Source organism: Ursus maritimus, unplaced genomic scaffold (assembly GCF_017311325.1).
Source record: "Ursus maritimus isolate PB19 unplaced genomic scaffold, ASM1731132v1 scaffold_2, whole genome shotgun sequence".
Taxonomy (NCBI): Eukaryota; Metazoa; Chordata; class Mammalia; order Carnivora; family Ursidae; genus Ursus; species Ursus maritimus.
In genome coordinates this window covers 41,584,301-41,601,869 of record NW_024424452.1, presented here as the reverse complement: position 1 = coordinate 41,601,869, position 17,569 = coordinate 41,584,301, and the positions used below count along the sequence as shown (strand labels likewise).

The 17,569-nt window shown below is 57.0% G+C and overlaps 3 protein-coding genes across 4 annotated transcripts; 2 read left to right on the top strand and 1 right to left on the bottom strand.

Annotated features, from left to right (window-relative positions):
- The first annotated feature begins 447 nt into the window (after positions 1 to 447).
- Positions 448 to 4,170, top strand: MRPL24 (mitochondrial ribosomal protein L24). The gene is made up of 6 exons (XM_008696545.2): positions 448 to 606; positions 2,622 to 2,969; positions 3,047 to 3,142; positions 3,326 to 3,429; positions 3,701 to 3,831; positions 3,944 to 4,170. Exons 2-6 carry the CDS (start codon positions 2,787 to 2,789, stop codon positions 4,078 to 4,080), a joined length of 651 nt encoding a protein of 216 aa, XP_008694767.1. The 5' UTR covers positions 448 to 606; positions 2,622 to 2,786; the 3' UTR covers positions 4,081 to 4,170.
- A 307-nt stretch (positions 4,171 to 4,477) lies between these two features.
- On the bottom strand, positions 4,478 to 10,989 carry METTL25B (methyltransferase like 25B). 2 transcript variants are annotated; one of them, XM_040635823.1, is made up of 8 exons: positions 10,874 to 10,989; positions 7,813 to 7,937; positions 7,490 to 7,597; positions 7,009 to 7,071; positions 6,628 to 6,771; positions 5,695 to 6,176; positions 5,088 to 5,272; positions 4,478 to 4,715 (listed from the first exon to the last, which is right to left on the bottom strand). In XM_040635823.1, exons 2-8 carry the CDS (start codon positions 7,894 to 7,896, stop codon positions 4,594 to 4,596), a joined length of 1,188 nt encoding a protein of 395 aa, XP_040491757.1. In that variant the 5' UTR covers positions 7,897 to 7,937; positions 10,874 to 10,989; the 3' UTR covers positions 4,478 to 4,593. The 2 variants fall into 2 exon arrangements, with proteins under 2 accessions (XP_040491757.1, XP_040491756.1); XM_040635822.1 differs by lacking the exon at positions 10,874 to 10,989 and adding an exon at positions 10,426 to 10,664 and having other exon boundaries at positions 7,490 to 7,682.
- Positions 10,990 to 11,039: 50 nt separating this feature from the next.
- On the top strand, positions 11,040 to 16,211 carry ISG20L2 (interferon stimulated exonuclease gene 20 like 2). Its single transcript, XM_040635824.1, has 4 exons — positions 11,040 to 11,132; positions 11,730 to 12,578; positions 14,466 to 14,666; positions 15,310 to 16,211. Exons 2-4 carry the CDS (start codon positions 11,847 to 11,849, stop codon positions 15,421 to 15,423), a joined length of 1,047 nt encoding a protein of 348 aa, XP_040491758.1. The 5' UTR covers positions 11,040 to 11,132; positions 11,730 to 11,846; the 3' UTR covers positions 15,424 to 16,211.
- Positions 16,212 to 17,569: the final 1,358 nt, after the last annotated feature.

The window sequence follows — 17,569 nt, the reverse complement described above, 5'->3', positions numbered from 1 at the left end:
CACGTTTCGCCCCTTCGTGCAGAAGCCCTAGGGCAGTTTCTTAATCTGCCCTGGCCCCCTGCTGCAGACTGGGACGCGCGGGGAGAGGACCGGCCGCAGCCCAGCCTGGAGAGGGAGGCCCTCTGCTCCGAATAGGAAGCCACAATCCCCTAGAAAATGGAGCCCTCCTCTCTGGAAACTACAATTCCCAGCGGCCCCCACGCAGAGTGCGTGAGGAAACGTGCCGGGAGCCGAAGCCTATCCCACCCTGCCTTCAACTCCCGACGTGCCTCTCGGTGTTCTTACGCTTCCTGATTTCTTACCCGACCAAATTTCCTGTTTCCAGCTCGCTTCGTAACGGCGGACTACAACTCCCAGCTTGCAGAGCGAGGTTGACTTTTGCGTCCGCTTTGCATTTGGACTACATTTCCCAGAAAGCCAAGGGACGGGGGGCGTTGGGGGGAGCGGGCTCAGGGCGCATGTGCGGGCGGCGCGGCGGCGCGGCAGGAAGCGGAGGTGAGCGTCCGGTACCCAGGTGGTGGTGACCTCGCTGGGCTCGCCCGGGAGCCGAGGACGAGAAGGGCCTTCGTTTGCCCCGGCCGTGACTCAGTCGGCTGCTTGGAGCGGGTGGGTGCTGAAAACTGCTGGAGGCGGGGTGAGGGCGGGCGCGTTGCCGGAGCCCGCGGCGGAAACTCCCCGAGGACAGCCCCTCCAACGATGTGCAGGAGAGGAGGGCAGGGTCCAGGGGCTGGCTTCTGGGGTGTTCTCCTGGAGCTGCAGACCGAGAGTGGCTGAGGCTAGGACTTCTCGCAGCGATCCAGCAGGTGAACTAGCTCCTCGACTGGGGAACCGACCTCGTGGTCCTCGCACCTGTCGGCTTCCTTCCCAGGGCGGCGGCGGTGAGGTTCCCCGCGTTCTGCCTGTCACAGAGCTGCGCTCGTGAGCGCGTGTTGGATCTGCATGGGGACACTGAGGCCGACGTTCATTGGGGAGAACATTAGGCATCGTGTTTTTCACGTTGAGAAGTATAAAGAAGAATGACTGACTGTTCAGACAGACCCGTTCGGTGGTGGTGGTGGTGGTGGTTTTTACCAGTGCACATAGTCGGAAACTAAACAAACGTTGTGGAAAGGAACCGCGCCCCCAAACAGTTCCCTCACCCCAAACAAGTCCTGGGGCTCCTTACTTCCCATAAATATTTAAGTCTGTGCCAGAACACGTATGTTTTTAATTTGCCTAAACGACACGATACCACTCACGTTATTCTGTACTTTGCTTTGTTAAAACATTGGAAGTAAAACTGTGGTATCTTAAGGATGATGAAACAAGCTCAGACATTGGGTAGGATGGTGAGCACGGAGGGGCGCCAAGGTCTCTGACCCCGGCAAGCTCTTTGTGCCATGAGAGTGCACTTTATTTTTTATTTTTTTAAAACTTATTTGACACGGAGAGCACAAGCAGGGGGAGCGGCAGGTAGAGGCAGAAGGAGAAGCAGACTCCCCGCTGAGCAGGGGGCCCAATGTGGGGCTCCATCCCAGGACCCTGGGATCATGATGTGAGCTGAAGGCAGACACTTCACCTACTGAGCCACTCAGGAGCCACAAGAGTGCACTTTATTTATATTTTGAAGATAGACTACGTTCTTAGCTATAAAATAAGATTAACGATCCCTGCTCCATCCCTTCCCCTTTTGCCTTTTTAAAAAAGATTTATGTATTTATTAGCATGAGAGCATGGGCTGAAGGGGAGAGAGGGAGAGAATCTCTCCCCATTGAGTGGGAGTTAAATGCAGGGCTTAATCTCATGGCCTTGAGATCATGACCTGAGCCGAAATTGAAATCAAGATTCCGATGCTTAACTGCCCAGCTGCCACCCAGGCGCCCCCTCCACCCCTTTCCTTTAGTGCATGATGCAATAAGCCACGTGGCTCCTGGCAGGTAGCAAGTGCTAAGTGGAAGCACGTACTATTTTTGCCTCAGTTCTCTCATCAGGCCACTGACTTAGTCCGTTATCCCAAGTTGGAAGGCTTCCAGTACTTGCTTACATAGTTGGGAAATCCAGGACTCCGTCATCCTGGAGTCTTGCTCTGGGGGCCTTTGCCTTTAGAAAAGAAGCTGTCTTAGGGAGGAGTGCTTATTTCCCGAATGAGTTTAGGAATTAGAAGTGGTGTAGGGACATCTTAATCCTTTTTTTTTTTTCCTATATTTTACTTTATAACTGCCTGCCCCTTGGCCTTGTGCCACTGGTTTGTTCCCCTTACATGTGTGTTTCCTATCCTGCATGTATGTAATAATTGTTTACTGAGTATCTGCTGTGTGCCACGCCCTGGTTGGATCTATGGGACTTAGGGGTGAACTAGATGGCATGGCCCCTGGCCTGGGGGAACCTTTTGGACTTTGAAGTCAGATACATGTGGATTTGAATGTCAGTTCTCTCACAGTAGCTTCATGACCACGGGCAAGTCACCAAACCTCAGTTAAGTCCTTCCTCATCTATAAAGTGAAGATAACATTTGTAGGGTTTCAGTGAGATTTAGCAACGGACTGAGTGTAAAAATTCCTTCCCTTCCTTGTTTGCCCACTTATTTCTGTCTACTCTGTATGGTTTTTGGATTTTAATCTTTTTTTTTTTTTTTTTTACAGTAGCTCCACACCCAATGGGGGGCTTGAACTCAGGGACCCTGAGATTAAGAGTCACATGCTCTCCCAACTGAGCCGGCCAGGTGCCCATCTATCTATCTACTTCAGAGCTGACTAGGAAGGTTTCTGGATCTTCCCTGGCCAGGGGATTTCTCACAGCCTCCAGCCATGCGTCTCTCTGCCCTGCTGGCCTTGGCATCCAAGGTCACTCTGCCCCGCGACTACCGCTATGGGATGAGCCGCCCAGGCTCTCTTGCAGACAGGAGGAAGAACCCTCCAGGGACCAGGCGGCGCCGGGTGGCTGTGGAACCCATCTCTGATGAAGAATGGCATCTGTTCTGTGGGGACATGGTGAGAGCCTCAGATGGGGCAGAGTGTTGGGGGGCTCCTGGGCAAGGATCCCCTCCCTGACCCATGTCTTCCTGCAGGTGGAGGTCCTAGAAGGCAAGGATGCTGGGAAGCAAGGCAAAGTAGTTCAAGTTATCCGGCAGCGCAACTGGGTGGTCCTGGAGGGACTGAATACGGTGAGTGGAGGGAGGAGATGGGGCTGCTCAGGAAGCCTGTCCCGTGTCACTCTGCATGGAGAGCAGCCCAGGGAGGGAGGAGGCGAGCCACAGGGGCAGTGACACAGCTGACCGTTCTGCTGTTCACCTGGGGCTGAATATGACGAGCTGGGGAGGTTCTCATGTCCCCTCTCTTTCATACAGCACTACCGCTATGTTGGCAAGACCGGGGAGTACCGGGGAACCATGATCCCCAGCGAAGCGCCCTTGCTCCACAACCAGGTCAAACTTGTAGACCCCGTGGACAGGCAAGCACACGGGGCCCCGGTCAGAGGGTTTCCCACTCTGAGCGTCCATGTAGGTGTTGATCACATTTGTACAAAAGGAGTAGTGGGCTGGAAATTCTGGAATTTGAGAGGAACCATCCATCTGATGGACATGACTCCCTCTAGCTCACCCCAGTACAGATGGAACAGCAACAAGATGGTGACCGTAATGTTTTCAGCCATTGACTTTTTTGGGCGGAACGAAGCAGGAAGACCTGGTTCCCATGCTGGGTTTCTCTCTCCCATCCACTAGGAAACCCACTGAGGTGGAATGGAGGTTCACGGAGGCTGGAGAGCGGGTACGTGTCTCCTCAAGATCAGGAAGAATTATCCCCAAACCTGATTTTCCCAGAGCGGATGGCATTGTCCCTGAAACGTGGATCGGTGAGGCGGGCTGAGGGGCAGGAAGGTGGGCTGGGGTGGTAGGAGTGGGAGTGAGGGGTGTTAAGAAGCCCCCCCTCCCCCGCCCGTCGTCTTTCCTCCTCCTTTCCAACAGATGGTCCCAAAGACACATCGGTGGAAGATGCTCTAGAAAGAACCTACGTGCCCCGTTTAAAGACACTGGAGGAGGAAGTGATGGAGGCCATGGGGATCCAAGAGACTCGGAGACACAAGAAGGTCTACTGGTATTGAACCTGGGGGAGCAGCTTCTCCCCTCCTTGTCTTCAGCTTAAAGGCCAGGGCCACCTCTTCTCCAGACCCCAATAAAGAGCCACGAGTCTTCCCGTGTGTGCAGCTTTCGTGTTCCAGTAGACGGGCACGCCTGACCCTGGCACACCGGTTTCCGGGATTGAAGGAAGGGGCATCCGTCCTCATGTACCGACAGAGCCTGGAAGGAAGTTTGCCAGCCTTCCCCGGGGCAGGGCCTGCAGGTGCTGAGAGGGAGGTCCATCCCGGGGTGCTAACCGCTAGGGAGGGTGGTAGGAGGTTGGGTGTGAGGCCCAGCTGGGCCACCTCTGCAGTGGAGCTGCACACCGTCCTTCTTTACAGACTAGTAACGACAGGGAAATAATTTCATGTGTTCAATAAATTAAAAATAAACTTTTACATCCTATTACGTTAACACACGGAGAAAGCAGGGTTCCAGGGATAGAGGATGCTGGTTCTCTGGGTGAGTGGTGCCTGGGTGGTCTCAGATGGGGTTTGTCAGTTGTCTTCAGTCTCCAGAAGAGAGAAGGCTTCACCCAGAGGCCTCTTTGTAGCCACCAGAACCAGGTTTCTGGGAGAGAGCTCAGGACTGAAGATGGGCAGGAGCTCAGCATGGAAGCCTGGGAGAAAGGCAGGGCTACTCAGAAAGAAACCACCAACTCTCAGCGGCTCCCTGCCTAGCCTATGGGCACAGCCACGTTCTCCACGGGGAGGCCTCAGGGTGTCTAAGGAGACCCAGTTCTCTACCAGGAATACAGGTGCCCACTGTAGGTTCTCCATGCCCAAGGTTCTGGCTGAAAATGCAGCTCAGGGCTGGGAGTCCAATTCAGTAGGAATCTGCACTGACCCGTCTCCGACCCCACCGGTGACTGGCTGGAGAATCACCACAGGGAGGAACCCAGGCTGCCTACCAAGTGTGGGGGCTGGGGGCCTGGAGGAGCCTCAGGACTCCAGCCCCACCCACCCTGGTCCCCACTACAGGCCACCCTCACCCTGCTCCTGAAGGTAGAGCAGCCGGTCCAGCAGTATCAGCGTCTCCACTAGTGGGGCCAGAAGCAGGGCCAGGCTGAAGAAGGCCACCACTCGGTTCTCCTGGGCCTGATGGGCCCGAAGGGCAGCCAGATTCAGCGGTAGCTGGGGATCCAGCCCCACGCGCTGGAGCCCCCGCTGCACGTACCTGCGGGGTCAGCCACAGACGGCACTCAGGTCGGTTTTAGGAACCCCCACCGCCCACTCAAAACCGTCCAGTCCTAATTCGATTGCCACTTGGCTTCCTGGGCTACCCTAGGGTGCATTTTCAAACGTTCCTCTGGCTGTGACCTGTCTAATAGTAAATCAATCGTAAAATTCATTCTCAGTCAGATCTGTCCCATTATTCGGCTGTATTTTCAGCATTTAAAAAACCCGATAGTTCCTGGATAAGAGAACGACAACACCCTTCTAAAGCAATTCTGGGAAGCTGCCCCCGAGGCTTCAACACCACCCCCCTGGGCACATGGAGAACTTCTTTAGGGTAAGCTAACAAATGAGGCTGGCCGGGGACTCGGGCCTTCAGGCAGTGATGCCCCCTCTCCACCCCCCCACCTCCCCCAGCCTCACTCTTCAATCTTGAGCTCGTGGACCCTGGGGATCCCCTGCACGCCAGGCCGCCGAAGCTCAGGCCGGGCCCCCCGGATGACGGTTTCCAGCGCTGCCCGGTAGCAGTGGGTGCGGAGGGCAGGGCCTGCTTTCTGCAGCCGCTCGGCATACTCCTCCAGGGCGTGGCAGGCTCCCTCCCGCAGCCGGTAGGGCAGCTCGCAGCCGGGCAGCCCGGCCACCCACTGACTCAATGGGTAGCTGCCGGGGTCACTCAGCTTCATGTAGCAGCAGCCCACCGAGGCCAGCGCCACCACCTCAGGGCGGGAGAAGTGCCTCAGCAAGGCGACGCTCAGGTCCCCGCAGGCGTGGAGGCCTGTCAGCAGCAAGCGGGCCCCGCTCTGTGGCAAGGTCTCCAGGGGAAGCAGAAGCTCCTCGCACAGGGCCGTGGGCTCTACCCACCTAACCACGTGGTGTGGGGAGTGGCGAGGGCCGGCGTGGACCACCTGTGGAGGCGGGATGGGACAAGCGCAGGTGGGAAGTCTGTCTGCAGTCCCCGTGTCCCCCAGTCCACCTCAGGTCACAGGAGAGGATGTGTCCTCTACGTTCCTTGCCAAGGAGGGAGAGAAGCTGGGGAACGGGACAGCTGGGCCTTGAATCAGGAGACGGGCTGAACTCTGGGCTCCTCGTCAGGAACCGCAAACCTCCTCCTCCGTCAGGGGCCTGGTAACCGACCGGCCCTTGGCAGGTGGCGGGGAAGCCAGAGCAGTGTGGAAAGCACTCGGGAACTAGAGAGTGCCTTGAAGACGTGAGGAGGCTCTGGCAAAAGGGGCAGCAGGATTAGAGATGACACCATTTCAACCCCAGAAACTGAAAAGAGTGGGTCCAGCCTCAGTGCCCCATTCCAGCCAACCAGACCTCGCCCCGCAGCCCCGGCTACAGGAAAAGCTGGTCTACCTGTGGGTGCCTCTTCTCCTCTTTTTCCAGAGCCTGCAGGAGCTCCTGGTCCAGACGCTGGGCTCTCTCCACCAGTCTCTGATCCCCTTCAATGCTCTTCACCATCAGCCCCAACCCCAGGGACATGAATCGGGAGAGATGGCCCTGGAGTCACAAGAGGGAGGATGGAGATAGCCCTGTTCAGTGCCCCCTCTGCTGTCAGCCTCCCTAGCGGTGGCCCAGGCCCCCACAAGGCTTATCTGCCCTGACAACTTCCACCACTCTTTGGCACCTGCTTCCCGGGGCCTGTGGCCTCATAGCCTGCCTCCAGCTTTCTATCCCCACAACTCAAGAAAAGAAACCCCAAACCCCAAATCCTAGAATATTAGGGGTCTGACTCACCTGGCCTGAACCTATATCCACAACCTGGGTGCAGCCTGTGAGGTCACTCAGCTTCTTCACCAACTACAAGAGGAGGGAACAAAGCTCTCCTGGCCACTGGTTGTTGGCTCCCAGAGCAAACAGCCATAATGTGGGTGGAGGAGCTACAGGGGCAGGGGAAGATGGCGAGGGGGTGCCATGGAAGAGACAGGCGACACGGAAACCAGGAGGGAGGGTGCTGACCCCAGGCTCAGGCTCCTCTCCTTGCTCCTCTCANGAGAGGAGCCCCCCCCCCCCCGCCCCGTGAAGCCCAGAGCAGATGGTGCAGGTGGAAAACGGGAAGAAGACAGTGATTCGGACACAGCCACCAACCAACCCGTCAAAAGAACAAACACGTAACACAGACGCAGCATCGAGAGAGGATTATGGTTTGCCTGCCGAGGGTGGTCCCGCAGGTGACATAAGAGGCCCACAGACACCACCCGAATGCCAGCCACCTCACCTCTCCCAGCCTCCGGATCTCGTGCTGCTTCTTGGGCCTGACGTGTTTCCGGAACGGAGCTGTCAGGCGGGAGCTCTGGCTGGGGTTCTCCAGGAACTCTGAGGGGGTCTGAAACCCAGGTGTCCGGGTAAAGGCCAGGGCATAGGCTGTGGACTTCAGGGCCAGCAGGGTGAGTGGCCACACCGACCTGTACCTGAGATAGGCCGGCCCGGGACCCCAGTGAAAAGCTCCATTGCATCCTGACCGTGCCAGTTTGTAACCCAGGAAGCCCTGGGGAGACTCTGAGCCCAAGTCCCCCGGCATGGGGCCCCTCTTGCCCATACCTGACCACTTCCCCTTCCCCGGGCATCCCCAGCAGCTGCGTGGCCAGCTGTGGCGGGTTCAGTCCATCCAGCGCTTCCTGCCATGAACCAGGGAGTGTGCCCCACAGGTTGTCTGTAAAGAATTCCTGCAGGAGAAGGGGAGAAGCAATCACCTGGCCACTGCCCTCCCCACTCCTCCTTGCCCCTCTGGACACAGGGCCCCTGGCTGCAGCCAGCAGGTGCCCCCTCCCCATCCCAGTCACCACTCTCTGAAGCCTGCTCTAGCCTCCCGCTCCCTCCTCGGGGCCCAGGCAGCATTCTGGACACGCCTCTCCTTGCAGCACTTCCCCTGCCTGCTGCTCTGTGTGTTTTCTCCACACAACTGAGCCTGGGGGTGGGGACAGGACAGACGTCTTCACCTCTGCATCCCCAACAGCACAGTGACTGGCCTGGGTTGTCAGCACGTCACCTTTTTTTTTTTTTTTAAGATTTTATTTATTTATTTATTTGACAGAGAGACAGCCAGCGAGAGAGGGAACACAGCAGGGGAGTGGGAGAGGAAGAAGCAGACTCCCAGCGGAGGAGCCTGATGTGGGACTCGATCCCGGAACGCTGGGATCACGCCCTGAGCCGAAGGCAGACACTTAACAACTGCGCTACCCAGGCGCCAGCACGTCGCCATTTAACACTCTACCATTATGTGCCCCAGACACTTTACGTGCCAGACGCTGTACGTGATAGAATGTGTTTTCATTCCTGCGTTTGTGCATCACCCACTCTGGAGCTCTGGTCACGCACCAAGCTCTAGTCTAGGCTCAGAGAATACAACGACAAACTAGATAAACGAGATTCCTGTTCTTGCAAAGTTTACGTTAAAAAAAAGATAACTTCAGGTAACATCGAATGTCACATAGACGCTAAAACACTGACGAAACAGCGACACGACAGAGTCTGAGAGAACTGCTTCAGAGAGGGTAACCAGGGAAGCCTCGTCTGAGGAGAGGGGCACTCCAGCTGAGACATGAATGATGAACACACAACAGCAGAAAAGAAAGGCCAGGCTGTAGCTGCCAGAGGGGGGACAGCTGTGGAAATGTGGGGGCCAAAGAGCACCAACTGCCAGTCATAAAATAAATGGATCACGGAAATGTAACGTACAGCAGGTGACTGTAGCTAATAACACTGGATTTGAAATACCTGAAAGCCGGCGAGAGATCTTAAAAGTTCTCATCCAAAAAAGGGGGGGGGGAGGGACTGGGTGGCTCCGGCGGTTAAGTGTCTGCCTTCGGCTCAGGTCATGATCTCCAATCCTGGGATCCAGCCCTGCGACTGGCTCTTTGCTCAGCAGGGAGTCTGCTTCTCCCTTTCACTCTCCCTGTCTCTTTTGTTCTCTCTCTGAAACAAAGTCTTTAACAAATTCAAGTAATAACAAATACTTATAAAATACTTTAATGCACCAGGCGGTGTCCAAAACATTTTCCATGCATTAATGCATTTAATCTTCAAACAAACCTATGAGGTTAAGTACTAGTTTATCTCTCATTTTACACATGAGACTGACGCACAGCAATTAAGTAACTTGTCCAAGCCGAAAAGCTAGTAAGTAGCAAAGCTGGGATCTGAAACCAACTCTACTCTAGTTCTTGCTCCTAACCCCTCTGGTTCTTCCTGTGGAGGAAAACATTCCAGGCACACTAGTAAGTGCAAAGGCCCAGGTGCCTGCCATGTTACTGAACAGAAATCAGGCCAATGTAGGTGTGGAGAGTGAATGTGGGAGAACCAAGGTGATGGCCTTAGAGAGACAGCAGGGGACAGATCGTGCGGTGCTTTCTACGTAATGGTAAGGAGTTAAGATTTCATCAAAGCACCCAGGAAGCAAGGCAGTGCCTTGATCAGATTTATTTATTTTAAATAAGTAAACTCTACATCCAACGTGAGGCTCAAACTTACTACTCTACCACTGACCCAGCCAGGCGCCCCTCATCAGATCTACGTTTTAAAAGAGATCGGCTGTTTTGTGAGGTAGACAGAGATCAGTTGGTATCCATTCTGCAGGTAGAGCTGCAGGAAGGACTGGAGTGTAAATCAATAAAGGAGGAAGCTGAATCAAGGACGCTTCTGGGTTTGGGGGCTGAATGGGTCAGTGGGTGCTGGTGCCATTCATACATCATCTCATTTATTCTTCACCGTGAGCCTTCAGAGAGGGATCAGTATTACAGTTGAGAAACCCGGGCTAGGAGGAGTTTCTTTAAACGCCTAAGGCTGACCCCGTAAAGGAGGCAGAAAGTCAGACTCCAAAGCCCTAACTGTCCATTACATTGCTGAGCCAGGGATTTAGTCAAAGCTTGGGTGAATTCCGGAACACCTCGCATGTTCCCAGCAGAGATCAACGTAGCCGCGGCACGGCTCAATCGTCCACGCGTTTTATTTTGGACTTGGGAAGGTGAGAGAAACCACCCGGAGGTTAGGAATATTAATATGTACGTCAACTGAAAAGCAAGAGGGGGATGACCCCTTTCTTGCACAGACGCGTACGGGAGAGGGCAGAAGCCACCTCTCCGGATTCTCCGCCTGCCGTGCGCACCCACCCCACCACTCCCCCGGGAGCACCCCCCCACACCCCCGTGGCCTCACGATGATGTAGGCGTCCAGGATGGAGCGGTAGCGCGCCAGCACACGGGTGAGGTTCACAGCCAGCTGCCTCCTCTGCTCCAGAGAGAGGCCGCGCGCTGAGACGCCCGGCATCCCGGGGGGCAGCCGGTGGCGTCAGCAGCGAGAGCGCGCTGCGCGAGGAGGGGGCCAGCGCCAGTCCCACGCGGGGGCCCCTCGGCTCCCTCACCCCCGACGCCCCCTTCCCCGGCCCGCGGCTGGGGACGAAGACAGGACGCGCCCCCTAACGTCACAGGTCGCGACGCAGCGCGGGCGCACATGTGGGGCGGGGCGCCGGGCAGTACGTCACAGAGGCGTGCCGCGGCGCCGAGGCCCGCCCCTCCCCGCGCAGTTCCCTCCTCCCCCGGAAGTGAGGCCAGTCCCGCGTGCGGCGTTTCCCGCGGGGCGCGGCCTCCCCACCTTCGAGTTGTACCTCCACGGGGCTAGAGGGGCCGGGGAGCGCATCCCGCCCCCGCCGCCCCCCACGCCGCCGCCGCCGCCGCCGCCGCTGCCGCTGCTCACGCACTCGGAGTCCCTGGCCTCGCTCCCGGAGGCAGGGGCGCTGCGGGCGCGCGCACGCCGGCCCCCGGCGCGGTCCAATCCGCGCGCCTGCCGGCCCGGGCCTCGCCGGCGCGCGCCGACTTCCGCATCCGGCTCCGGGCGCTTCCGCTCTTAGCGGGGCCCGCTGGGAGGTAGGTGTGGGCTCCAGGGGCGCCCTTCGTGGCGGGGATCCCCCTCAACCTTGGCGTGCTCGCCGAAGTAGGCGGCCCCCAGCCTTGGTTCTCCCGGTGGATGTGTGTTGTCAGAGGGCCTGTCTTGGGAACAGGGCTGGAGTGAGATGCTTGCTCAGGGTTTCCCCGCCTGGAGCCGAGGGAGCCACGCGAGGGGTGCCGGGGTAACCCAGAGGCCTTGGGGGCCGGTCCCGCCACTGTTGGCGAGCACACTTAGACTTCCCCTCCCCGTGCGGATAATGGAGCTCCCCTGTTCTGGCTTTCCAGGCTCAGAGTTCGAGCCGGTTGGCCCTACAGCCCCCTCAGTTTCCGAATGAGACTGAGCTCAGGGGAGGGCAGGTGACCCTTGTGAAGATCCTACAGCTCGTGAATTGTTGGGCCGTGCCAGAATCCAGGCTTCCTGGCTCAGACAGTGCTCCTAACATCATTTCACGTTACAGATTCATTCCCACTCTGGGCGGTAGCTCTGATGCCTTTCCAACTTTAAGCCCCACGCAGATGGGTCTTATCGTTTCCCCGGCCGGCGGGCTCGGTTATCAGGATCACTTTCTTCCCCAGGGTGTACCCCAGACCTCCAGATGTCGGCCTGTGGGGTTCAACAGAGGATGAATCCTCTGTCTCCTTGTCATCAGTAAGCCACTCTTCCCACCTGCTCTCCCGCCATCCACTGTCCTCATGTCTACCTTACTCCTCAATCTGGATTTTGGTGAACCTCCCCCCAAAAAAGCATTTGAAGGGAATGCCAAGCACCGCAAATTTGTCCGGAAGCGGCGGCTCTTGGAACGGAGAGGCTTTCTGAATAAGAAGAACCAGCCCCCGAGCAAGGCATCTAAGCTGCACTCAGAACCTCCAAAGAAAGGGGAGACTTCTAGCATAGATGGCACTTGGAAGGTCTCTCCCCTTCCAAAAAAGAAGACCGTTGCCTCCAGCAGTGGGCCAGAGCAGGCCCTGGACAAGAAGGCAGCAGTGCCGTGGCTAACCCCTGCCCCTGCACAGAAGCCGGGGTCTGCAGTGGCTAAAGTGGATTTGCTGGGGGAGTTCCAGAGCGCCCTTCCAAAGATGAGGAGCCACCCAACTCGCCCCCACAAGAAGGGCCCCCAGAAGAACCCTACTCAGAAGAATGCCCCACAGAGCTCCACCCAATCTCATTCAGACAATAAATGTTCCGGAGCATCCCAGAAGATGCCAAGGAAGATGGTGGCCATTGACTGTGAGATGGTGGGCACGGGACCCAAGGGGCACGTCAGTTCCCTGGCCCGATGTAGCATCGTCAACTACCACGGAGACGTGCTTTATGATGAGTACATCCTGCCCCCCTGCCACATCGTGGACTACCGGACCAGATGGAGTGGCATCCGGAAGCAGCACATGGTGAACGCTACACCCTTCAAGACCGCCCGGAGCCAGGTGAGAGGCGGGGGGGACACTGGAGGCAGCGAGGTCACCCTAGGAAGGTGCCGAAGGATCGTGGAGGAGGAAAGGGGGGTGGACTGCCAGGTGAAGGGGGCTTCCTGCTGGAGTAAGGTGTGCTGAGAGTCCAGAAAGTTACGGTTAGCTGCTGTGATGAACTAGGCTAGCTGAGATCTACCTGAGCTCCCGAAATGAATCCTCATCTGGGGAACTGGGAATCCACACAGAGGAATAACAGCCGCTGAGGGGCAGAGCAGCAGGCATGAATGGCGAGGGAAAGGGCTCAATCTGGGAATGCCTTGTAGAGCTGGAGTTTGGGGTTGAGCACGGAGAGGGGGAGAGGGTGCCCAAGCAAGTGTGGCAAGCATGGGATGTGTTGGGGGCAGGAGCAGGGTGATGTGTGTACCTGGGACAAGTAGCCTAAAGGGGGGGGGGTAAAAGACACGGGGCTGGCTTGTCGGGGTTCTCACCTCACTCACTGAGCACACCTCCTCATGGTGGCCCCATACTGGATGCTGGACGCTGGCAGCACCACAGAGGGACAGGGAAAGGAGGGTGGACTTGGGAGGCGCAGGGAGGAGGCGGAGAGGAAGCCGCCTGGTCTTGGGTGGCCTCCAGAGGGCGCCTGTGGTCTGCGTCTATCACTTCAGCTCCACATTCTCTTTCTTCTCTGGACTCGCGGTGTTCCACTAATTCTGTTCGTGCCCTGACAGTTGGAGGAGCTTCATTAGAGGTGAAGGGGCTGGATTTTAGAACTTGAGAGGAAGGGCTGCAGATTCTGTGTGCTAGGGCACCGGTGAGCAGGGCTTGGGAGAGGCAGAAGGTGGGATGGGTCTGAGATCTTGAATCCCCGTGACTCCGAGGGCTGTTGAATGAGCACACAGTGGGGGTGTTGGTGGATGGTGAGTGGCAGCTGCGGTCTGGAGCACACAGGAACCTAGTTGATTGGACTTCCGTCGGGTTTTCATGATAGAGCGCTTTCCCGGTGCCCACGCTGAGGCGTGAGACCAGGGGGATGTTCAAATGGGTCTGGCCCCTCCCGGGGGCTTCTGTTGGCTATGCACGGTCCCCGGGGCTCCTGTTGGCTATGCACGGATCGATCATAGGACTGTCGCTCTTGTTCGCAACCTGTTTGGAGTCCATTTGGGGAATGGCCTTCAGAGCTTGTGGCATACTCTTTGGTTGTCCTTTTGCTTTTAGATACTGAAATAGTGAGAGGTTACTTGGTCTCAAGACTAGTATGAGTAAGGTTCCTGAGCAGCTGGTGAACGGATGCAGCGAGTGAGTAGAGCAGTGGGGCGGACTTTCTGGGCTGCATGGCTGCTTCCCTCTGCAGCCCGACTCTACAAGTGATTCTTAAGCTTTGGAGCTTGTAGGCCCTTCCAAAGTCATGGAAATCATAGACCGCCCCCCGCAAAAAAAAGCCCTATATGCGTAACTGTTTGCATACGATGTGGGGCTTCTGTTACCTCCTTGGAGCCCATCTTTGACTGCATTTTTCCAAGCCTCGTGTCTAAGGCCAGCGTGTGGGAATGGCTAGAGAAGTTCACGTAGCAAGCCAGAACCGAACTGGATAGTAAGCGAACATCGCACACATGAGTGTGATTTGGGACTGAGGCAAATTAATCTGTCATTCGGGTGGAAATTAATGAGAAGATAAGGAGCCATTGGTAAGTCCAAACCGGGTTACACCACCGGCAACAGCTGCTTTCACCTCGGGGAGTGGAGATGGAGCTCAGATGGAGGAAACCTATGGGAGAGGGCGAGGTAGGTGAGCACATGGTGCAGAGAGTCTGGACGGACCGATGGCCACGTCGGACTTCTGGGATGCAGCGGTCCCGCCAGCTTGGCCTCTTCACCAGCGCATCCTCTGCTCCCTTGCAGATCTTGAAGATCCTCGCAGGGAAGATCGTGGTGGGGCATGCCATCCACAACGACTTCAAAGCCCTTCAGTACTTCCACCCCAAGTCCCTCACCCGCGACACCTCCCACATCCCCCCTCTCAACCGGAAGGCCGACTGCCCGGAGAATGCCACCATGTCTCTGAAGACCCTCACCAAGAAGCTTCTGAACCGGGACATCCAGGTGATGTCTCCCCAGATGCTCTCAGGCCCCCGGCTCGGACCCGGGGAGGGGGGCTCCTTACTGCCTCACTGCAGACTCAGGCCCCAGATGGCTCTGGACGTAGATGCAGGCAGGCTGCTCTAATGGGAAGAGCTTTGGGCAGGGCGGCCCAGTAGTCTCTCCATCTGTACGTAGGGTAATGGTTCCTGTTCTCTGCCTCATAGAGTGTCCCAGGGGGTGCTTGGGAGAGGGAAAGTCTTCAAGTGCATGCAGAACCCTAGCTGGGAAAAGAAGTGAGCACATTGTGGTGGTCTGAGAGTCTGCAGAGGGGGCGCCCGGGCCTCTTGTGCAGTCGACACATATGCACTGGGAGAAGGGCGGGCGCACGTCGTGTAGGGAGTGGTTGTGGAAGTGGGGAAGGTGCCAGACTCGGAAGGCCTGTCAGTGATCTGGAACGTTGTGTTTGCAGAGTGCAGAACAGCGTGGCTTGTACAGTCCACGGAAAGGACCGAGGTGAACAGGAGCATAGGACTAGGTCCCACCAGAGTCCTAGCTTTGCAGGCAGTGACCGCAGCAGCAGCGTGTCGGGGGCAGGGAGAGCCAGTCGGGAAGGAAAGAGATAGTCTCTTGGGGCTTCATGCTCTTGTCTTCGTGCTGCGTTCAGGTGGGGAGAAGCGGACACTCCTCCGTAGAGGACGCCCAGGCCACCATGGAGCTGTACAAGTTGGTGGAAGCCGAGTGGGAGCAGCACCTGGCCCAGAGTCCCCCAGAAGACTAGTGGCAGCGGGGGCGCTGGCGACGTGGGGAGGCAGAGGCCGCAGCGCACACAGGAACACAGGGCCGTGGACCGGTGGACAGCTCCCCCGCTCTACCTCCTGGGGAGCTCAGCTGTGAGGGAGGCAGAGGCTCCCCCCCCCGCCTTAATAGTCATTGGAATCTCACCTCCAGTGTTGTGTTGTGTGTCTGGTTACATTTTCCGAGGAAGGAGAAAGCCTCCGCGTCAGAAGCAGCCCTACACTGTTTACCTCTTAAATGGTGCTAACCACAGGTCCCAGGGTGCTGGGCTCCGGCGGGCCTTCAGACCTTCATGGGGCAGGGCGCCCTGGCAAGCGTAGTTTCCCAGACTGCCTTATCACCAGGAAGGCCACAGATCCCATTTTATGCCTTTTGTTCTCAAGTAATTAGCAGCCCCCTCTTTCACTCTCATAAGAAGCCTGGTTGGATGACAGCATTTTCCAGACTCAGCTTTTGGCTCAGAGTTTCCACCTCGTCTGTGCTGGCCTGTCTCCTCCTTCCCACCTTGACCTCCAGAGGCGCCATCCCTGGGGAGGTTCCATTCTCCTTTGGGTTACAAGGCAGCAGAGGTAAGAGCGTGATTTGCAAATCAACTTTTCTGATTTAGGAAAGCAGTCTCTTTCCTAAAGTAATAGAGAATTTATTTAATTTAGATCTCCTTTGGTAGGTTAAAAAAGAAAAGTGTTTTCATGGTTTTTAGTCTTTTACTTTGTTAAACCAAGCCTCTAAAGAGTCAAATTATTCCCTCGATAAATTTTTATAATGGAAAAACATTCGTGTGCTGCTGTTGCTGCTGTTTTCACACTGGAACGCGCGGTCACTCGGAGGGCGCGCGGTCACTCGGAGGGCGCGTGCCGGCTCCGGTAGAGCCCGCAGCTCTTGAGCTTGGGAGTTGAGTTCAAGCCCGGCGTGGATCTAGAGCTTACTCGAGGAAGAAATAACCTTGTCACGAGGTCTTACGGGGCTGGTTGTGTGAGGGGTTCCGGATCTCTGTGGATGGCACCAGCTGGGCCCCTGTTGGCTAGAAGCCATCGAGAAGCACTGACCAAGCCTTGTGTGTAGCCCACGCGCTCTGCTGCCTTGTCCTCGTCCCCACCACAGACCGAGCAAACCTAAAATGATACCCCAAACCACACGGACACCTTGATACAGAGGGTATGTGACCAGCAGCATGATTCAGAGTGGGCATGCAGGAGGGACGGGGCGAGGGAGGGAAGGGTGCTTGGTGACGCCACCCTGGTTGGTCCTGCCAGCTCTTCCTCCGTGGTACACACCCTCATCTTGGGAAGGTGAGTCACAGGTCTGACCTTATGTCTGGGATCCCTGTGTGCTGTGTCTTAAGGGAATGCAGCTTCCACGTCTACACCAGGGCTCGTGCCCTCTTGAGTGGCTGGTTTGGCTGCAGGGTCAGCGTCAGAGTCACGGCAGCCGGTGGCAGGGAGTTTCCTGTTGCCAGACCGGACCTCGGCCGCGATCTTGCCGTCCCGTCCTGCACTGCAGGACCTGCTTGCACTCTGAGCCGTTGCACTCTGAGCAAGTTGGTTCCTGCTGAGCCCGACCTAAGGAATGTCCGTGACACTTCGGAGAGGTGCCAGGCGCCCTCACACACCTCTAGGTGGGAATAATCCCAGAGGGCCGCACCCAAAACTGGGACTACACGCGAAAGCGAGTCTGAGTTACGTCGTAATCAGTAGACTGGGAGATCACCTGGGAAAGTCTCCTTCGAGGTCAGCATTGAGGGTGTGTCTTGGTAAATAGCCCGCGGCTCTGATGCCCCCCTCACGCACCCTGCCTATGTCCTGAAAGCCACCTGGTCTTGGTGCAGGGCAGGAAGGAGTCGTCTTCTGCTCATCAGGAAGGACCGGGGGGGGGCGGGGGTGGCCCAGAGGACCTTGCAACCATTTCCTTACTGTTTCTTCTCCTCACACATCCTGCTTAGAGCCCACCTCGCCCTGCAAGGCTGCCTGGGGCCCCCTCTACTCAAGTCCCCTTCCTTATCTGCCCCTCTGTCCCCAGGGTCCTGGCCTCCGAGGGTGGCCAGCCCCCTGCACATTGCCGCCTGAATCTCAACCAGCAAGTGTTTTGCCTGAACACCTGTCCGTCCTTCGGATGGAGCGTGCGCACGACAA

Excerpts from the sequence above, each read along its gene's own strand:
- MRPL24 (XM_008696545.2), top strand. The coding sequence starts at position 2,787 with ATGCGTCTCTCTGCCCTGCTGGCCTTGGCATCCAAGGTCACTCTGCCC. Across the intron at positions 3,143-3,325 it reads TCCTGGAGGGACTGAATACG|CACTACCGCTATGTTGGCAA; the intron begins GTGAGTGGAGGG and ends TCTTTCATACAG. Across the intron at positions 3,832-3,943 it reads TGTCCCTGAAACGTGGATCG|ATGGTCCCAAAGACACATCG; the intron begins GTGAGGCGGGCT and ends CCTTTCCAACAG.
- METTL25B (XM_040635822.1), bottom strand. The coding sequence starts at position 10,536 with ATGCCGGGCGTCTCAGCGCGCGGCCTCTCTCTGGAGCAGAGGAGGCAG. Across the intron at positions 7,683-7,812 it reads GGGGAAGGGGAAGTGGTCAG|GTACAGGTCGGTGTGGCCAC; the intron begins GTATGGGCAAGA and ends GGCCTATCTCAG. Across the intron at positions 4,716-5,087 it reads GCTCTACCTTCAGGAGCAGG|GCTTCCATGCTGAGCTCCTG; the intron begins GTGAGGGTGGCC and ends CCTTTCTCCCAG.
- ISG20L2 (XM_040635824.1), top strand. The coding sequence starts at position 11,847 with ATGTCTACCTTACTCCTCAATCTGGATTTTGGTGAACCTCCCCCCAAA. Across the intron at positions 12,579-14,465 it reads TCAAGACCGCCCGGAGCCAG|ATCTTGAAGATCCTCGCAGG; the intron begins GTGAGAGGCGGG and ends GCTCCCTTGCAG. Across the intron at positions 14,667-15,309 it reads TTCTGAACCGGGACATCCAG|GTGGGGAGAAGCGGACACTC; the intron begins GTGATGTCTCCC and ends TGCTGCGTTCAG.